This window comes from Limanda limanda, chromosome 15 (genome assembly GCF_963576545.1).
Source record: "Limanda limanda chromosome 15, fLimLim1.1, whole genome shotgun sequence".
NCBI classification, from domain to species: domain Eukaryota; kingdom Metazoa; phylum Chordata; class Actinopteri; order Pleuronectiformes; family Pleuronectidae; genus Limanda; species Limanda limanda.
The window spans coordinates 23,468,553-23,486,937 of record NC_083650.1 but is presented as its reverse complement, the minus strand read 5'-3'; the positions used below and the strand labels follow the sequence as shown (position 1 = coordinate 23,486,937).

The window sequence follows — 18,385 nt, the reverse complement described above, 5'->3', positions numbered from 1 at the left end:
CAATTTAACTTGATTAAAGGCAATTTTACTTAAATAAATTAACTTCTCAATCTTACTATTATCTGTGCTGGTGTAAATGTCCCTGTTGTGGGACTAATATAATATAATCTTAACGGGGTAATATTATGCCCATTTTACCACAAGTTGATATGGTTCTTGGGGGTCTTAACGAAATATCTGTAATATATTTTGGTCAAAATACCACAAGCATAATTTGAAACAGCACCTTTTTTATCCTGTCTTAAAAACCCCTCCTCGATTGACCTGTTTTGAGTGCCTGTTCCTTTAAAAGCTATTGAACCATAACAAGATAGATAGATAGATAGATAGATAGATTACTTTATTCATCCCCGAAGGGAAATTAGGTCGTCATAGCAGCCGGTATATTTGAATACAATAAAATACAATACAATAGAATAGAATAAAATAAAAAATATTGAGGTAGAAAGAATAAAAACAGAAACACAAGATAAATAGGTAGATAAGGTGCAGTGACAAGATGATGGTAATAGTACTGATGATATGATGGTAATGTTATTGTTAGACAGTATATAAAAATAGTACAGTATATACAGTATATAATATAACATAATATATATTTATATATGATAGTAATTATACCAATATAATAGCAGTATATAGTAATAATGGCAGCAACCGTATATATAATAAAAAAAGTAAATATAATAATAATAACATGTACACATGTATAAATATGTGTATATAGACTTATATATACAAAGAATACACAGAGAGTATGATATAATATATGATATATAGAAATCGCGGGAGTAGTTTTTTTCCAGAGTTTTTCGGGGGGTAGACATGCCAGACACCCAAATTAACTTGTAGAAGCACTACAAAAGTGGGATTTTCATTATATGTCCCCTTTAACTCAACTCAATTTAACTTGACCTAAGGTAAATTAATTTAACTTCTTAATCTTAATATCCTTGTGGGACTAATATAATATAATCTTAACTCAACTAAATGTATCTTGCTTTAAATGTGATTTGACTAGTCTTAATCTTAATATACTCTGTGCTGCTGTCAATGACAAACAGAATTTAACTCAATCTCATCACAATCACACCCAGTGCGTCACCCACCACCAGTGAGTTCGCGGAAGCTTGACTTTACGCGTGTGTCGTGAAGGCAGCACAGCTCCAGGAACCTGTCCGCGGTGTGTGAGGTGTCTCATTGGTGTGTGTCCGCCGCCGGGCTCAGTGGGCTGCGATCAGCTCCTTCTCTCCTCACTGTGGACTCCTACCGTCTCTCTCAGTCTGATCGGATCAGTTCTCGGTATGGGAGACGTCACAGCCTCCAACATGAGCAGTCTGCGGACGTGTAAGGAAACATTTGGTGAGTCCCGTTCCCGTCATGCTTGTGTCTGTGCAGTTGTATGAATAGAACTCTGGCATCTCCTAAAGCCAAACACACGTTTCACAATTTAAATGTTCTATTTAACCAACTGGGATTTAGGTAAATAGAGCATTTCACTGACATTTGCTTAAATCAGTTCTGCTCCGTTAGTTTGGAGGAAAACAAAAAGAGTTTCCTGTTAGATCCAGTGATGTTTAGTGTCCAGAATACCTTAAACTGTGTGTCCTTCATGTCCTGGAAATGAATATTAACAGTGAAATACAGTGCCCTTGTCTTTTGGCTCATTCACGTCTGCAGCAGTAGACAGTGTTTCTTTAGTTTTCATAGTGTTTGAGTTATAACTGCCCTTTTACTTTCAACCACCTATAAAACAACCTCTGAACGGTTAAATACAACACATCATAATTCCTCAGCTTCCAGAAGCTGTAACTAATGGCCTTGTTGATGGTTAATTAACCAGTTTCTATTCTTTCCACTCAGTTATTAAAAAGAACTCTTGGGTGGTGGAAAATGCTCCACTGTGACATTTTGTGCTGTAAGAACATTAATTTAGTAAGATGTTGAAGGTAGCACAACTATGAACAGTATAGCTCAACAAAACATGGAAAGATTTTCACCAACTTGCTGGGAACATTACTTGAGAGACTATCTATCCCTTTTGGAGCGTTGTGGAGCTGATTCGTCAAAGGTCGAGAGGACTTAAATAGATCAAAAAAACTATTAATAAGAATTTGGAAGGAATGATATCATCATGGCATCACAGGGAAGTCAGATAATGATGTCATGTAGTGTACTGATGCATTCACTTTTGCAACCAGTCACACTAGGGGCAAGAAATACAACTTATTTAAGCTGCTTTCAGACATGCATTAAACGCTAGAGATCCCTCATCACTCAGAACGCAAACGTCCAAGTGAGAGCCTGCTGACATTGTGTGGAGTTTCTCCTGACAGTTCCAGGAGCCGATGTGAGGAAATAGCAGGAGATCCCCCACAGCATTCACATTGAGCGAGTGGTCGTGTTGGTGAAGGGTCTAGCATGCAACACACGCTAAAATGAAAAGAAAATACTATAAACAAAAAACATATGATCACCACAACCGAATGAATATGTTACCTCCTCTGCTTCTAAATGGAGAATCTCTGTCTGCGCTGTACATGTGTAAACGGAAACCTCTGCAGAAAGTCCAGAGCCATTTCTCTGCAAACCCTCTGGAGGTCATGTATGAGAACGGCTTCAGTGTTACAAGTTGTTTGTCTTCCTAAGAAAACAAATGACATCATTGTGACAATTTGACTGATTGTGGTGTGTATAGCGTATATCACACCTCTGTTGCCTTTCATTTCCTTCACATTTATCTGAAACCAGCTTTGTGTTTCCTGTCTGAACCACTTTCACACACACACACAGTGTTTGACACAGGATAATGAACATGTGTTTAGTCACACTGTAGGTTAATGGCTGTTTGTCTGCAATCCTATGTGATCCAAGAATACAGTGTAGTTCCCTTTACCATCACCAAACTGTAATTTATGGCAGATCTTGAGTAAGTCTGTAAGCTTAGGCAGGATGTGAAGGTTTCCTTCAGTTGGTGAATAACAAAGGTCACAGCAGTGTTCACATTGTTTGGTTCAAGATGCTTCAGCTGTAACTTGTAAATGGGTTTTTTTCGGAAAGCATGACAAGCTGAATGCAGCCAGACAGACTCTGTCCTTATAGAAAAGCAACTTGTACAGAGAGCAGAGTAGGCAAGGGTACCACCACCAACAACAACTGCTCATATATTGTAAACTTATATTTTACTTGTGGTGGATTTTTATCATTTCTATAAGTTTTTCTTCTGTATCAAAGCTGAACAATGTCAGAACTGAATGAGACCACGGATATGAATATTGGTCATAACACACACTGACGTTTTCACAGTGTCGGTTTGCAACTGTGTCAGTCACAGGTCAGTGTTTGAACCAGAAATTGTGATAAGTTAGAATTATTAAATTAATCCTTCAATCCGCAATCCTTCCCCATCCAGCCCCTTTGAACTCTACACTCATGATTCTACCTTCACACTTCCAGCTGCAGTGGTGAACTAGACTGAAATATGGTTGTGCCTGCAGGTAATGGAAGAGATGTGTTTGGTGTAAACCTCATGTTTCTACAGGTGCATCTGTTCACACAAAGAACACACAAATAAAAGTATTGGTTGGGAGAAATTGTTCGTTCATATTTCTGTCTCTATCCCAAATCAGTAGAAGGAAATGGAATTTCATTTGTGGCACGCAAGATCTGATACTTGAACTTTGGGTATTTCCATGTAATGCTACTTAATATTTCCACCCCATTACATGAGAGGGAAATATTGTACTTTCAACTCTTTATGTATTTATTGGCCTGCTTTAGTTAGTATTTACTTTGAAGGCAAACAGTTTACACACTGGATACCATGTTTTTTTAAATGCAACACACTGTTAAATATAATATAATATGCCCCAGTCATCAAGCACTGTACTTTTACTTTAGTACTTTAATTACATTTCACTGCCAATTCTTTCATTGTACTTAAGTCAGATTTTGAATGGAGGACTTTTACTTTTACTGGAGTGTTTTTAAAGAATTGTGTTGGTACTTGAACTTTAGCAAAGGATTTGATGACGTCTTCCACCACTGATCTTATCAGAGACAGGTGGGTGGACAGAGGATGGTAGGTGTGGGCGGGGCCTTTCGGGGTCAAGGGCAGGTGGAACAGGCACCACACATCTATACGGACAAATAAATGAATTGTCTTCATTTTGAACCACCCATATATTTAAAGGGTGTGATGTCACACAAGGAGTAGAACGGTTTCACACATACACGCCATATCAAATAAACCACACATGTAGACACACGTACACACAAAAACACACACACACACACACACTGACCTGCAATGCACCAGCGTGACCATATTCACTAAAAGCAAAGGTCACCAGGAACACAGGTTTAGAAACCTCGACCTAGTTACTGCAGCTGGCTCCTGTTTGTCAAGAAATACTTCCAGCTGTCACTAAAACCACAAACCATTGCGTTACATTTGTGTTAAAGTAAAGGTTGAACAAACCAACTGCATTGTATTCATAAAGATGGTTTAGATGTGTTGTTGTTGAGCATATTTTCCATATTTGGTCAGTGCCAGGCTAGCTGTTACCCCCAGCTTCCAGTCTCACCACATCAGGACTGCTGCTACCAACGTTTCACACAGAGATAAGATTGGTATCAAACTTCTTATCTAGCTCTTAGAAAGAGAGCGAGGGAGATCTTTAAGAACAAGTTCCACTGGTATTCAGTACATAAGACACTCTGAGATCAGATGAATCCTGTGCAGCTAATGAGTATGCACTCACGCCGTGAAAGACATTTGATACACCTGTAGTAGAGATATTGTTAAAAGTGTGTGTATGTGGCTGCTCTCAGTCTAGACTTCATTGTGGCCTGAGTCAGGTATTGACATGCCATTCACCTCCATTTATGTGTAGAAACAAACCCATGACAAAGCAAACGTGCTGCTAAACAGGCTGCTGAGAAACTGTGCTTTATCTTTTCATGGGTGGTCAAAATGGAGAGAAGCTGGGTTCACCTGCATGGAATTATGGCCCTAAGCAGTGTATTATGATGTGGTTTATATTTCATCTCTTGAACTTTATCCAGAGCATGTAGTTACATGTCCCTGCATTCCCAGAGAGGGAGAAACAATGCTCAACTGATCTGGGGTTCGACTTACGCTTCATAATTGGGTGACTGGCTGTTAGTCCAAATACTTAATGCACCGTATTTGAAGGGGAATACCACCCAGGGTTGCATTGGGAACTTATGTACTGGTAGTTTTTCATGTTTGACCAGATTATCTGTGATTAGAAACGTATCTATATTTTACAAAACTGTAGGTTTTTTCAGGTAGACTTCTACCTTCCAGGCCAGCCTTAACTTTGCATTCATTTCAAAAGTATGATAGAGGTAACCCAAGCATGCCTACTTGCCTCAACATTTTTTGAATGCGGTGGTACAGTTGCAAGCTTTAGTCTGCTGCTTTTCACTGCACAAAATAAACTGTTCAGACAAAGCAAAAGATTTCCAAACATTACCTTGAGCTCTAGGATGCTACAGTTAGCATATTTACAAAAATGTTTGATGTGTAATACAACTGCAATGACCAAGTAATTAATCATAACATTTTTCACCAGTAGTTATTTGTTAGAAGCTTCATCAATCCCCCTGCTCACTCGCTTTGAATCCAGCTGCAGTCTGTGGAAACTTTCGAGCCTCTCTTGCGGACATTTGGGTTCATGCACCTCCTCTGGAAAAAAGTCCAGAGGAGGTGTGGAGTTCCTCTGGATGTCTGAAAAGCAGCTAAACAGTCTACAGCTAAAGTGTGTTTTTCTGTTTCAGGGATAATGTGGTGATAACCATTATGGAAAGTACAGGGCTGTGCAATATTTCCGAAAAACCTTATCACTTGAACATTTGTTTATCTGCATTAGTATTATTTGCATATAATTGATTAATTAAAAAACATGAGACCAGTACCTTATTTGTGTGCAAATTAATCTAAATGACGGAGATCTGCTCCCGTGAATGTCTATTTCTCAGTCTAATATGGTGAAATATAAATATTTAGAGATGTTGACCTGCAATTTGACCCCAACTGTTTGCTGGGAGAAGAAAACATGTTCCACCCGGTCCACAGACTGAAAGCACACTGCCCAGCCCCCAATGACTTTTCAAAATATTAATAATATTGAAGGTGAATGGTTCATGACACAGGTGTTCCAGATACAGACAGACAGACAGACAGACAGACAGACAGACAGACAGACAAAATGTTGTTGGTTTAACCCTAGAACACTTACGTCGGGTGATTTTCACCCACGTGAGTGTGGTCATGGGATTTTCATTGTGTTGCTGCTGTCTGAGTGACGTGGGTCCTTGGGCAGCTTCAGTCTGCTCACTGACTTCATAGAAGCCTGCTCCCATCCCTGTTTTTTTCAATAGGCACGTGTTCGGGTAATTTTCACCCGACGTTAGTGATTGAGGGTAAAATATTTGTTCTATACAATATAAGTTGTAAATTATGCAAGGAGACTGTGCCTTCACCAGACATGTCCCAGGAATGGCTGGACCGAAGAACTAGTTCCCCATTATTTATTTTTTGGGGAATTTTTCTTTAACAATTCCCAAATTTTTCACTAAATCCCCCCCATTATACCTTTGTTTGTTTTTATGAGATGTTGTATAGGGGAAAATTAAAGAAGAGTACTTCAAATTGCCATGCATTGTTGTACATTGATTTTTATCGGGAATATTATATTGTGTATTATGTACCCGACAAAGTTAGTGATGGTGTTACTAATTGTACGGTATTGTTCTAGGGTTAAATGAAAGCTGTAGCAGGATTAAACAAACATTGGAAGTGTTGACAAGTTAGCAGGATGTTCAGCGTGTTGTTTTTACACGTGAATTATTTATTCTCTGCTCAAATACAGAATAACTACTTAGTTTCTTGAAAGAAAATAGGGGTCAAAGTGCAACATGTCAACATTTCCTAGTAGAGTTGTGTGGGCTTGTTTCCAGAAGCTGTGGTAAAGGGGATTTACCATTCATTTCTTCTCAAATGGATCATCACTGTCTGTGACCTTTTTTTAAAAAAGTGTGTGAGTGTTTGTTTATGTGTGTGTGTGTGTGTTTGTAATTGTTTGTGTTTTTGTTTTTGTGTGTGTGTGTGTGTTTGTTAATGTGTTTGTTTGTGTGTGTGTGTTTGTTAATGTGTGTGTGTGTGTGTGTTTGTAATTGTTTGTGTGTGTGTTTGTTAATGTGTTTGTTTGTGTGTGTGTGTTTGTGCATGTGATTGTGCGTGTGCAAGAAAGAGACACAGTTCAGTGTCTCAGTCACGTCGGGTGCTGATGTAGGCGTCTCTGGAAACTCTGAAAAAAGATAAGCATTATACATATAATGATAACCAACACATTTTGACCTTCAACTGTTTAGATGCTGAAGGTGGATTCAGGTTCACTTGAGTAGAACATGTGAGTCATCTCTAACCAGGGAAACGCAGCGGATAGTTTGATCAGGATTATTGGATTGTTCGATAATGTTAACGTTTGCCTGTTTGCCATTGTGAATCTGCATTTCTTGACTAAAACAAAGGGTTTAAGGATTTTAGTTTCTCCTATAAAAAATGTCAAGCTTCTGTTTTTGACTTATCCGACAACGGTTTTCATCTGTGAACAAAAATTGGGACTTCCAAGTTTAACTTGCAGGCCATGCTAATATCAGTAGCAGTTGCAATACCTCTTAGCCATTACTTACAGTTCTCAGGTTGTTTGTCAAAGCTCGTCTAAGATTTGTGACATGTCTATTTCCTCAGGCTTATCTGCCACTTGTCTTTTGGGGGTAATCTTTAACAAATTTGTGATTTATTTTATATTAACGTAATGTGACATGACAAGCACACAAGATGACCAGCACACACAACTATCACTAAGATTGAATTTCCTTGTCTTGATTATTATTGAATAATGTTGGATTAATTTCCCTTATTTTGTGGGCTATTTGGACATTGATTGTCATGGCAACCGCTGAAGCGTTGAAGCATAAAATACATATAAGCAGACTTGACCTTTAAAGGTATCCCATGGAATACACAGTTCAGAATTGACAAACCAACATAACAAAAGATAGAGAGACATCTAAAGAAGAAAAGGTAATTATTCATGTCATATTGTGAATGATGATGTGAAAATTGTATCTGAATTGCACTTTGTCTTGTGTAAAGACACTTTGGCTTTAAACAAGGTTTTGCTTGGCATCCATGACTGCTCTCTCCCAGTTCAACAGCACATTCAAAGCAGCATGAACTAGATGGTCTGATAACACCTGAACACTAAATCCTAATTCTCCCATGCAAATTAAAGTTTCATCGTTGAAGAGTATAACACAAGAAAGGCCGGGACCGCTCTTTATTTAGTGCACTTTGGATACAATGGCTGTTCAGTGACGTAAACTGATGAAGGCCCAATGTTTCCCCGCTCAGGTATTTTCTATTTCTGAAAATCCGCCTTTGTGCTGCTCTCCTCACTCATCCGTGAACCTGCTTGTTAAAGATCTACCAGCATGTATCAGTGCTGAGGGCATTAGATTCAAGAGTATTCTGAACAGTATTGTCATTGTCTCTGAAAAGCTTTTCCTCTTGCTTTATTCAGGGATGACGTGCACATGACACCTCACAAGTTTTCAGTAATGCAACTTGAACACAAATAGGGTTGTAAAAGTGTGTGAACTCCTACATAAACACTTAAAATACGTCATACTCACCAGTAAGTGCTCACTGTCTGGAGGATGTGGTTTTTTCTGTTTGTCCCTTCAGTGAATTTCTGATAAGTGGGAAGTGGATGAAATGACTAGAGGTGACGGCATGCTCAGAGCACTAAAGCCTCTTCCTTTTTGTCTGTAACAGACAGAAGCAGCTCTGGACCTGTGGAGGACACGGACACCACCAGCTTTGTGGCGGAATTTGTGAGCACCTTTCATTTATTCTTACCTCCAGTCGCATGTTGTCTTGTCTCATTGTCTTGACCTTTCCATCCTGTTCGCTGAGTGTTGATTTCTCATTGTTCATCTTTAGAAAGAGTCTCAGCAGTAATCTGCTAAGAAATGTAGCATAACTGAACACACTGTGCTGTGATTCCTAGAGCCTGGGGGCTTATTGAGGGACAAGTTGTAGCAGGCTGCTCCCTGTCTGTGCACACAAGGGAGTCATTTTCCTCCACGATTACACACTCAGTCTCAGGAACAGACCGAATGTAAAGCTCCCACAAAGAAGGCTCTGAGAGAAAACAAGCTTTTCTTTCTGGAGTTTCTCCTTTTACTTCTATTCATTTTACTTTCTAATGTTATCATGTCTGCCCTTGTCTCTCCCACAGTCATTGGAGGCCAATTATCCAGTTCAAGTGACAGATCCTCATGGTAATCCATATACAATTTTACAAAACACATGTTTTCCTTTTTCAAATATTACATAATATTAATAATAATGGTATAAGGGGCCAGCGTGGATCAATAATCAATCAACCAATAAACTGACCAAGCTACAGTTACTTCAGTAGTGTTTCCTTTTTTTTCAATAATCTTCCATTCACCAGAGTTTTCAGATCATTTGCTGTGACGCTTCACTCTGTGGTCACAAGCCTCTTGTTTCCTTAAACTTTTCTCAAGATGTCCACCTGCAGCAAACTGAATAGACTGGACACAGTTTAGAGCGGGACACACCTTTACACCACAAAGTCAATCCATGAAGTCCAAGGAACTCTTGCTCCGACTTCTGACAAAAACTGAACCCTGCTAAACACCAGACACCACTCAAAGAAAGAGACAAGGCAACGATGGCGTGTCTTCCACTGTCCCTGATTGGCCCAGACAAAGTCCACATGTAAACCCTAGAAGATCTGTGGAGAGACCTGAAGATGTCAGTTCACAGATATTTCTCATGCAATCTGATCTTTGAGGATCTGGCAGGAGGAAGGTCTGAATGCTGGAAGCTAGATTTGTTGTTATTGAGGTAACAGCAGAGTTTACAGCCCTACAAGGTGGATTCAGTTCTCATGAGTTAATCCCATGGTAGCTTATGCGGGTGAGATAAGAGATCAAAATCTCTCAACGAGTGAACTTCTCATTAGTCGCATTACTAGGAAACCAGAGTCATCGATCAACAGGATCCTGACAAGAAGTCTCATCCGCTAAGAAGTGAAGCAGCTTTGTAGGACTGAAAAACCAGAGTTAGACAAGAAGTTACCTCGATAATGACAAATCCTGTTTTGTAGCACAGGCGTCAGGAGGGGGTTTTGTGATTCTCCACAGGCTTTTCCTGTGAAACCTTTGTGAAGGAAGTGTGGTTTGTTGAGTATAGCCTCACGGCAAACTAAAAAGCTGGCTGAATGGAAGCAAAATGAACTAAGGATGGAAGTTTTGCAACCAGATGAAATAAATCAGATAAAGTAACTCAAATCGAAATTAAAAATAAAAGTACAGACTGATAAGTAGACTGATGACATATTGTACTGATGACATTGGCTGAAATTCCTGCTGTGAAAACATCCAGTATGAGCATAGCTTATAAGAATTATGCTTCCCTGAAGATACACATAGACCCACACAGAGAAGGGTATTTTGGGTAGCCTCTAGGCGGTGGACGCTCACGGAGGAGCCGACATGAACTGCACATCAAGCAAGATGATTGGTTGATTCAAACAGAGATGAAAACAAATATAAACATACAACCCACAAGAAAGCTGTACAGAAACATATCCCAGGCATATCCTTACATGCAGCTTGAATTTAAGCTTGATTGTATCAAAAAACAACAGGCAAACGGTACATTGTCATAAGGCCTGACTATTTACAGTGATAAATGTGCATCTGCAGTTTCTTTTTAAATCAAAATACAATAATACAATAATATGTCTCCAGCAGATGCTGTGACACTTCACCTGAGCTCAATGCCCTCTGGATACCTGAGTCCCTCCCCAGACAGAATAAGACAGGTCAGTATTAACCTCTGCCCATGCACTACGCTTGTTTGAAACATTAGCCTGTTGTATTCATCATCAGTGAAGATTTACACATAAGATTTGTTTCAGTTTCAAGTCTTTCCACACTTTCTCACTTGCCAGCTGGTGCCCGCTAATTTCCTTCTCTCCCATCTTCTTTCTATCATATTTATTAACTGCTGAACACCACAACTATCTGGTTGGTGTAAGGGACAAATCAAATTTGAATTTGAGTATGAGTGTCACCTGCAGGATGTGAGCACAATGTAGAACTTCCCCCAAAAGTCACACATCTGTGTCTAGATAGTTATACACCTCCAAACCAGTCTGACAGTCGCCTCTGTCACTGGAATCTGTACGTTATACCAAAATTATTGACAATACAAAAAACTGTCAAGATAATTGTTTCTATATCCCAATATTTCAAATTTGCCTTAGAAGGCCTTCCACTCCTACAGCATAAACCACTCTGTCTTTAGACCCTGGAATTGGAAGAAATTGAAGAAAGCTTAGGAAGAGCAGCTGAGATATAGATAGATAGATAGATAGATAGATAGATAGATAGATAGATAGATAGATAGATAGATAGATAGATAGATAGATAGATAGATAGATAGATAGATAGATAGATAGATAGATAGATAGATAGATAGATAGATAGATAGATAGATAGATAGATAGATAGATAGATAGATAGATAGATAGATAGATAGATAGATTACTTTATTCATCCCGAAGGGAAATTAAGTCATCATAGCAGCCGGTATATTTGAATACAATAAAATACAATACAATAGAATAAAATAAAAAATATTGAGGTAGAAAGAATAAAAACAGAAACACAAGATAAATAGGTAGATAAGGTGCAGTGGCAAGATGATGGTAATAGTACTGCTGATATGATGGTAATGTTATTGTTAGACAGTATATAAAAATAGTACAGTATATATAGTATATAATATAACATAATATAATATATATTTATATATGATAGTAATTATACCAATATAATAGCAGTATATAGTAATAATGGCAGCAACAGTATATATAATAATAATAGTAAATATAATAATAATAATAATAACATGTACACATGTATAAATATGTGTATATAGACTTATATATACAAAGAATAAACAGAGAGTATGATATAATATGATATGATATATAGTAGAGGTATAAATATAAGTATTTGACCATACAATAGATAATATAATATACGCACAAATATGCAAAAGACAATATTATTGTATAAAATGATATATAATATCAATATGGTTTATATTAACACATATCACATATGATGTGAAGTAAGTGAGGAGGGTTCCCTTTTCCAAGACAGACGTGGAATGAATGTGCGTTCAGAAATGTACAGGATGGACAATCAGGAAGGCAAAATTATTGCTCGTTTTTAAATATACTTGAAGAACATGATCTGAGAGGACGTCAAGGAAGGAACAAAGATCCAAATTGAAACCATCTGGAATAAAGCACTGTCAGCCAGGAGAGGGAGAGAGAGAAAATATGTCAGGCAATATGTATATTTTATAAATCTGCAATGGCTCTTAAAGTGTTGTTGGAAAGTGACTACAGTGTATTAAGGGGGCTCCTCACTTATTTCCTCCGTCACAGCCCACAGCTTTAACTTCAACTTTTCAATTCGATTAAGATCTCTATGTTTAGTGATGTTGTAATAGTGTTGATTGATTCATAAAGCATCATCGCTGTTGTATAGTTTTGTAGTGGCCGGTTGTTCATATGTCATTCAGGCTCATTTAGGCTTCCCTGGTTTTAACACTGTGTTTGAAATGCAGGTGAACAATAGTCTCTGCATGAACCTTTTAGTGTCTCGAATAAGTTCTTAGCAATAAATGTTTGTAACATTGTAACGCAGACCTGGACAAAGGGACAGACCCCGGAGTTGTCTCACTTTAACATAGCAACATGTTGCAAAGGGGGTTTTTGACATTTGTACAGTTTTCCCAGAGAATCATGGGTCTTGATGTAACGTATCGGACATATTCAGGAGAATGATATCTATGGGTGTGTGTCAGTTGGTGTGACTTGATGTAGTTAAAGGGGAATATTGGACCTTGGATGAGGTATGCGCTGAGTGACATTCTGGATAGAAATAAATGTCTTTCTGAAGAATCACGGAGGAACCAATAAATGTTTTTACATTGGTTGTTTATTTCCATCTTGTGCTGTTACTATTTTCCACAATTTTTTACGGCTCTGATGTGGAACAGTCACGGAAAGGGAAAGATTGGTCCAAATCTTTCATGTTAAATTGAATTGACCTTATATCCTCCACATATAATTAGTTGCCAGTCTTGGCCTGTTTTTCATAAACTGTCATTGTCAAAAAAAGAAATCAATCAAACACGTATGGCCTTTTATCCAGAGATGAAGCAGCAACATCATGAATTTAAACAATCATTTGAAAATGTTTATGGACAGAATTGTCCAGCATCAAACACTCACCATCAGTGTTGAGTGTCTTGATGATTGATTTGGGCGTACATGCAGATTAAAAATCCTCAGCATTTTCTATTATGAAAACTGACAAATGTACAGAATTATAATCTACCTTGGCAGAGGTACACCCTCTGAGTGCTTTCTAATTTGAGCAGTGAGCGTACAGGATGTGGTTTCATCCCACTGAACTGGAAGGCACAGCTGTGAGCGTTGCTAATAACAGAGCAGGAACGTAGGGGTAGAAAGTGTGTAAACGTCATGCAGCGTTCTAAAAGACAACACTGTAGAAGAATAAACATACAGTGTGAAGAACATGCAGCATTTGGAACTGAGGAGGAAGATAGCAGTCTTACTCATCACCATCAGTAGAATGTATACATCCCTGCAGGGCGACTTACTGGATTATATGCCTGGTCTTGATCTTCTGTATTTAAAGCAGTTTTTGCTGAGACACGTTTCACATGCACCAGCAAAAAAACATCACACAGTGTGAGACGGAGGAGACTGCACCTGCCACAGGCAAACTACTGAAGAACAAACCAGAGAAAGGCACAGCTGAGGTTCAGGATATGTACAATATAATATCACTGCAGCCAACTACTGTTACATTAGCGTACATCTGGATTGTGCTTCACACATGTAGGGAAAGATAATTTATCAAGCCTGGTCATTAACAGAAGGACGGGCAGCAATGAATTTATCCAGCAGATTGACCTTTAACATCTATCAAATCAAGTCTTTAATTTAACAAATTTTATTTGTGTAGCCCATATTCACTAATCACAATTTGTCTCATAGGGCGTAACAAGGTGAGACATCCTCTGTCCTTAACCCTCAGCAAGAGTCAGGAAAAACTGCTTAAACAACTTTTAACAGGGTAAAAAGAACGTAGTAGCCTCAGAGAGAGCCACATGTGAGGGATCCCTCTCCCAGGACGGACAGAAGTGCAATAAATGCCACGTGTAATGGAGAACATCAGAAAAATATGAATATTTACAACATTGATTAGAATTAACAGTTTGTAGCATAATGGAAGGTAAATTAATTGATGGATTATGATCGCTACTGGTTGAGTTTCTGAGGAGACATATTGTATATCAAGCAGTCTTGTTGTAATCATAGTCCACGTTCAGTAGCCACCACGATCATGATCCACCAGCAGAGTCAGACGCCACCATAATCCACATCCATCGTCATGATCCACTGAATGTGGCTCACATATCTTGAGAGCCATTCATCCTGTTGGCTTCACACTGGGCATGTGCATTGTTAAGGGTGGAAAAAAAGTGCAGAGTCAAATTTGGTGTGATCTAGACATAGGATACGTTCAATATTAATAAACTTTGAATAAACAGGCGACCAGCACTCTCTAGCAGCGGAGACAGGGAATCATCAACGGAAGTGAAATTGCTGCTTTTTCAGCACAACTGCAACAACGATTGATTCGGGTGGAGAACTGAAAGGAAGAGCTGTTCCAGTGAATAAATGTCTTTTATATGTCAACAGCCATACCATTTATTAAAGACATTTATGGTCCACAGAGGATGAACCCTATGATTTACCTCTAGTGTCACTATGAGGTTCACTTTGTAGTTTGTAGTAAAAGGTCGGACAAACTCCTGAATGGATTGACCACACTGTCCTCAGAATGCACCAGTGTGTAGGAGAGGGGAGGGTGACTGGCCTAATGATCATAATAAAATCTTTTTGGGTAGAATTCAGAGATTCAGGTGAATCCATGTGATCACATGATTAACTGTGCATATGGCAAGTTGTCAAGACACGAATCGTGTCTGCTCAACGCTGAAGATCCTTTAGCATTTTCATGCCCCATCCTGTTTTCACTCTGATTTTATTATGAAGCTTATGATCCATATCGTTTGTTCGCTGGCCACCGTTTTTTACCCCAAAATACTGTCTGTATATACAAATTATGTCACAAGCAGTCACACGTTTTGCTGAGTTCATATGGATAATGACTGAATGGGCCGTGCCATTTGTTGACAATAACAGATGTTTGTCAGTTAGCAGGACTGACGGACTGAACTTACATTACATTTTGTAGCAGATCTGAATAAATAGGGCATCCAGGAATTCTGATTCACTTTCTCTGTGGCAATTCCCAAAGAACTAATTAAATCTATGTTTGTAGTGGGGCTACACTTGCATGTGCATGACAGATTCAAAGTAACAGGTAAAAAGACCAAAGAGTGAAATATGAGCTACATTGCACACAACTTGCTTATACGTAAAAAATAATAAAATGCAGCAACGGAGCAACGGCCCAAGTTAGAGATCTCTGTTATTCTGAAAAGTCTAAAACAAATTTGGTTCATTAGACGTTAGTCTTAGACAAATTAGAATATGGCCGCTACAGTCTAGATTATTAATGGGAAACAGTGCTGTGACATGGTGGAATTGAGCATTAGCCTTGGCAGAGGAATGCGTGCTCAGATCCCCCTTATAGTAGCGTCATATCATTTGTTTACTTACTAGGATAATACATAGTAAATAATCAATGAATAAAAGTGGCATTGTCAATTAAATTAAAATGTTGGTCAGCACTTTGCTTTATGTCCAAATACCCAAAACTATCATCATAGTCAGCTGAACTTTGTGTTTATCGTTCAGTTATCTCCAAAAAGCTAACTTGTTGGCTTGTTATATAATAAAAAAGTGTTGTTTATGAAATTGATTTACATTTTGAACTAATTTTCCCGAAAATTAGCTGTAACATGATATATATACTAGTGTATCATTGTTTAAAATTACATGTAATTTGCTGGTGTTGGAAAGACTACTTTTTACTGTGAAACGTGAGGCTGGTGACTACTATGGATGTATTTAATGGGGTTAACTGTTTTTTCTGTGTTGCAGCCAGTTGAAGATGTTGAAGAATGCTCTTGCTCAACATCTACTTCACCAGGTAAATCAATTCTTACACTGCATGAAGGGTGCATAGTTTCTGGATTGTTTAGGTGAAATATTTCCCCAAAATATTGGCCTTGTCAAGGCAACACAAGATTTATTTTGAAGAAATGATTGTGTCACAGCAACAGGAACATAGTGTTATTGATGTGACAGCTCCTGCAGTGGTCACAGAGAGGAAAGGGGGAAGTTCTTCCATAAACCATTAGTCCACAGGGACATGTAATGTGGCTTTAGATAGTCTAATGTGGCTTTAGACTATTTAAAGCCACATTACATGTACCTGTGGACTCTAATCTTAGATTTACCAGCTTTTAAATGTATATTTTGTATGCTGTCATTGGTGATTAAAAAATGTCTTACCCTGACTCCCCCCTCTTTGTCCTTCTGAGCTCAGACTACCCCAAAGAACTGCAGTTGCTAGACAGCCACTGTGAAAAGTGCTGCTGCCCAGCACCTCCTCCCAAGATCAGTGACCTCATGAATGACAAAGACCTCCTGGACTTGCTGCGGCTCAAACTGGATCCAAACCACTGCACCGTCAAAAACTGGAAAAACTTTGCCAGTCGCTGGGGAATGAGCTACGATGAACTGACCCTCCTGGAGTACCGGACCCAGGGCTCCTTGTCCCACAGCCCCACCCAGGAGTTCCTGCTGCGCTACAACCAGAAAACAGTCACTGAGCTCACTGAACTTTGCCGCATCTACCAGCGCAATGATGTACTGCGACTGCTGCAGAGCTGGATAGAGAAGGACTGGCCGTCAAGGTGGCAACAGACGCATTAACCAGTTTGACTCTGTTTATTTGTGCTGTATCTGTTTTTTATTCTGTCAGGGTTTAGGAATTTCTTCTTAAGCCGCTTTGATACATGTTACCCCATTTTTTGTCAATTTGGCTTGTGGTCGAAAGAAAATAGTGGAAACTTTGATCCTCAACTGGAAACTGAAAATCTCAGTAGAAAGTAAAGCACCTGACCTCAAGTCGCAGCCTGTCTGTCCGACTGACATTTATCCACTAGTGAATAGTGTCGTCAAGCTTTGTACTGATATCCAAGGTGAATTTCAGCTGTCTAAATTAGGCATTAAAGAAGACCAAAAGATTGGACCAAAAGAATTGTATGACACATGCATGAAGTCTGTAAAACAGTTAAATTCCAGCCCTTACCTTAGATATCAAAATATGGAAACAAATTTTGGGGATTTAATGTTAATTGGGAAATGAAAAAAAAAGGATTTTTGTAACATTTGTAAAATATTGAGGGGCAACAGGCTCCTGTACGTTTGTATCACAGATTCAGACTCACTTTCAAAATCATTGCAGCCCAATGAAACAATGTCCGATAGATATGTTTCATCGTTTATTATTTATTTATATCATCATCATTGTATAGATTAAAATCCAAACCAACGGCACATGCAGATTTTAGCTGTTGCCTGTTCACATTATGACTGGCCAAGAGCTGTTTTTATTAAACACCAAATCTTCTGATTTTCAGTGTACGTCACTTCAAGCAGCCCTTTGACTCTGCGCTGCTGAACCTACATTGCAGGTGCACTTAGAGACTGAGGTCTGCGACCTACTGCCCTGTGCTGGTGGCCCTTGACGGTTAACATCGGGCCCTTAGTCTTTTTAATGTGAATCTGTGTGTATAACAAACAAAGCTCAAAACAATGGCAGAGTATTAATTTTTTTATGGAATATTTTGTGATACACCCATACAACCTACAGCAGGATGTGCTTCACAACCATGACTAATAACTGCTCTGGTTTTGTCTCATTTACTGTTGTGCTATTATTGTCTCCAGTGGGATGGAGAACATATGATAGATCAGGAAGTGAAATATTTCTTTCATAGATCTCAGAATCTTGAAAATAATCTACAAAAATATAATTTTTGTTGAATTTGATAAAACAAAAACTACAGTTTGAACTTTTAATGCTCTTTTTTATTTTGAAGATATTAAATATCTGTATTGTACTTGTTCTTTCACTATGAAATAAATGTCAAAATTCTGTGAAT

The 18,385-nt window shown here is 38.5% G+C and overlaps 1 protein-coding gene across 2 annotated transcripts; it reads left to right on the top strand.

Annotated features, from left to right (window-relative positions):
* Positions 1-1,226: 1,226 nt before the first annotated feature.
* edaradd (EDAR-associated death domain) lies at positions 1,227-18,350 on the top strand. 2 transcript variants are annotated; one of them, XM_061087163.1, is made up of 6 exons: positions 1,227-1,362; positions 8,870-8,928; positions 9,336-9,378; positions 10,882-10,952; positions 16,314-16,362; positions 16,762-18,350. In XM_061087163.1, the coding sequence occupies exons 1-6, from the start codon at positions 1,305-1,307 to the stop codon at positions 17,148-17,150; spliced, it is 669 nt and encodes a 222-aa protein (XP_060943146.1). In that variant the 5' UTR covers positions 1,227-1,304; the 3' UTR covers positions 17,151-18,350. The 2 variants fall into 2 exon arrangements, with proteins under 2 accessions (XP_060943146.1, XP_060943145.1); XM_061087162.1 differs by having other exon boundaries at positions 10,879-10,952.
* Positions 18,351-18,385: the final 35 nt, after the last annotated feature.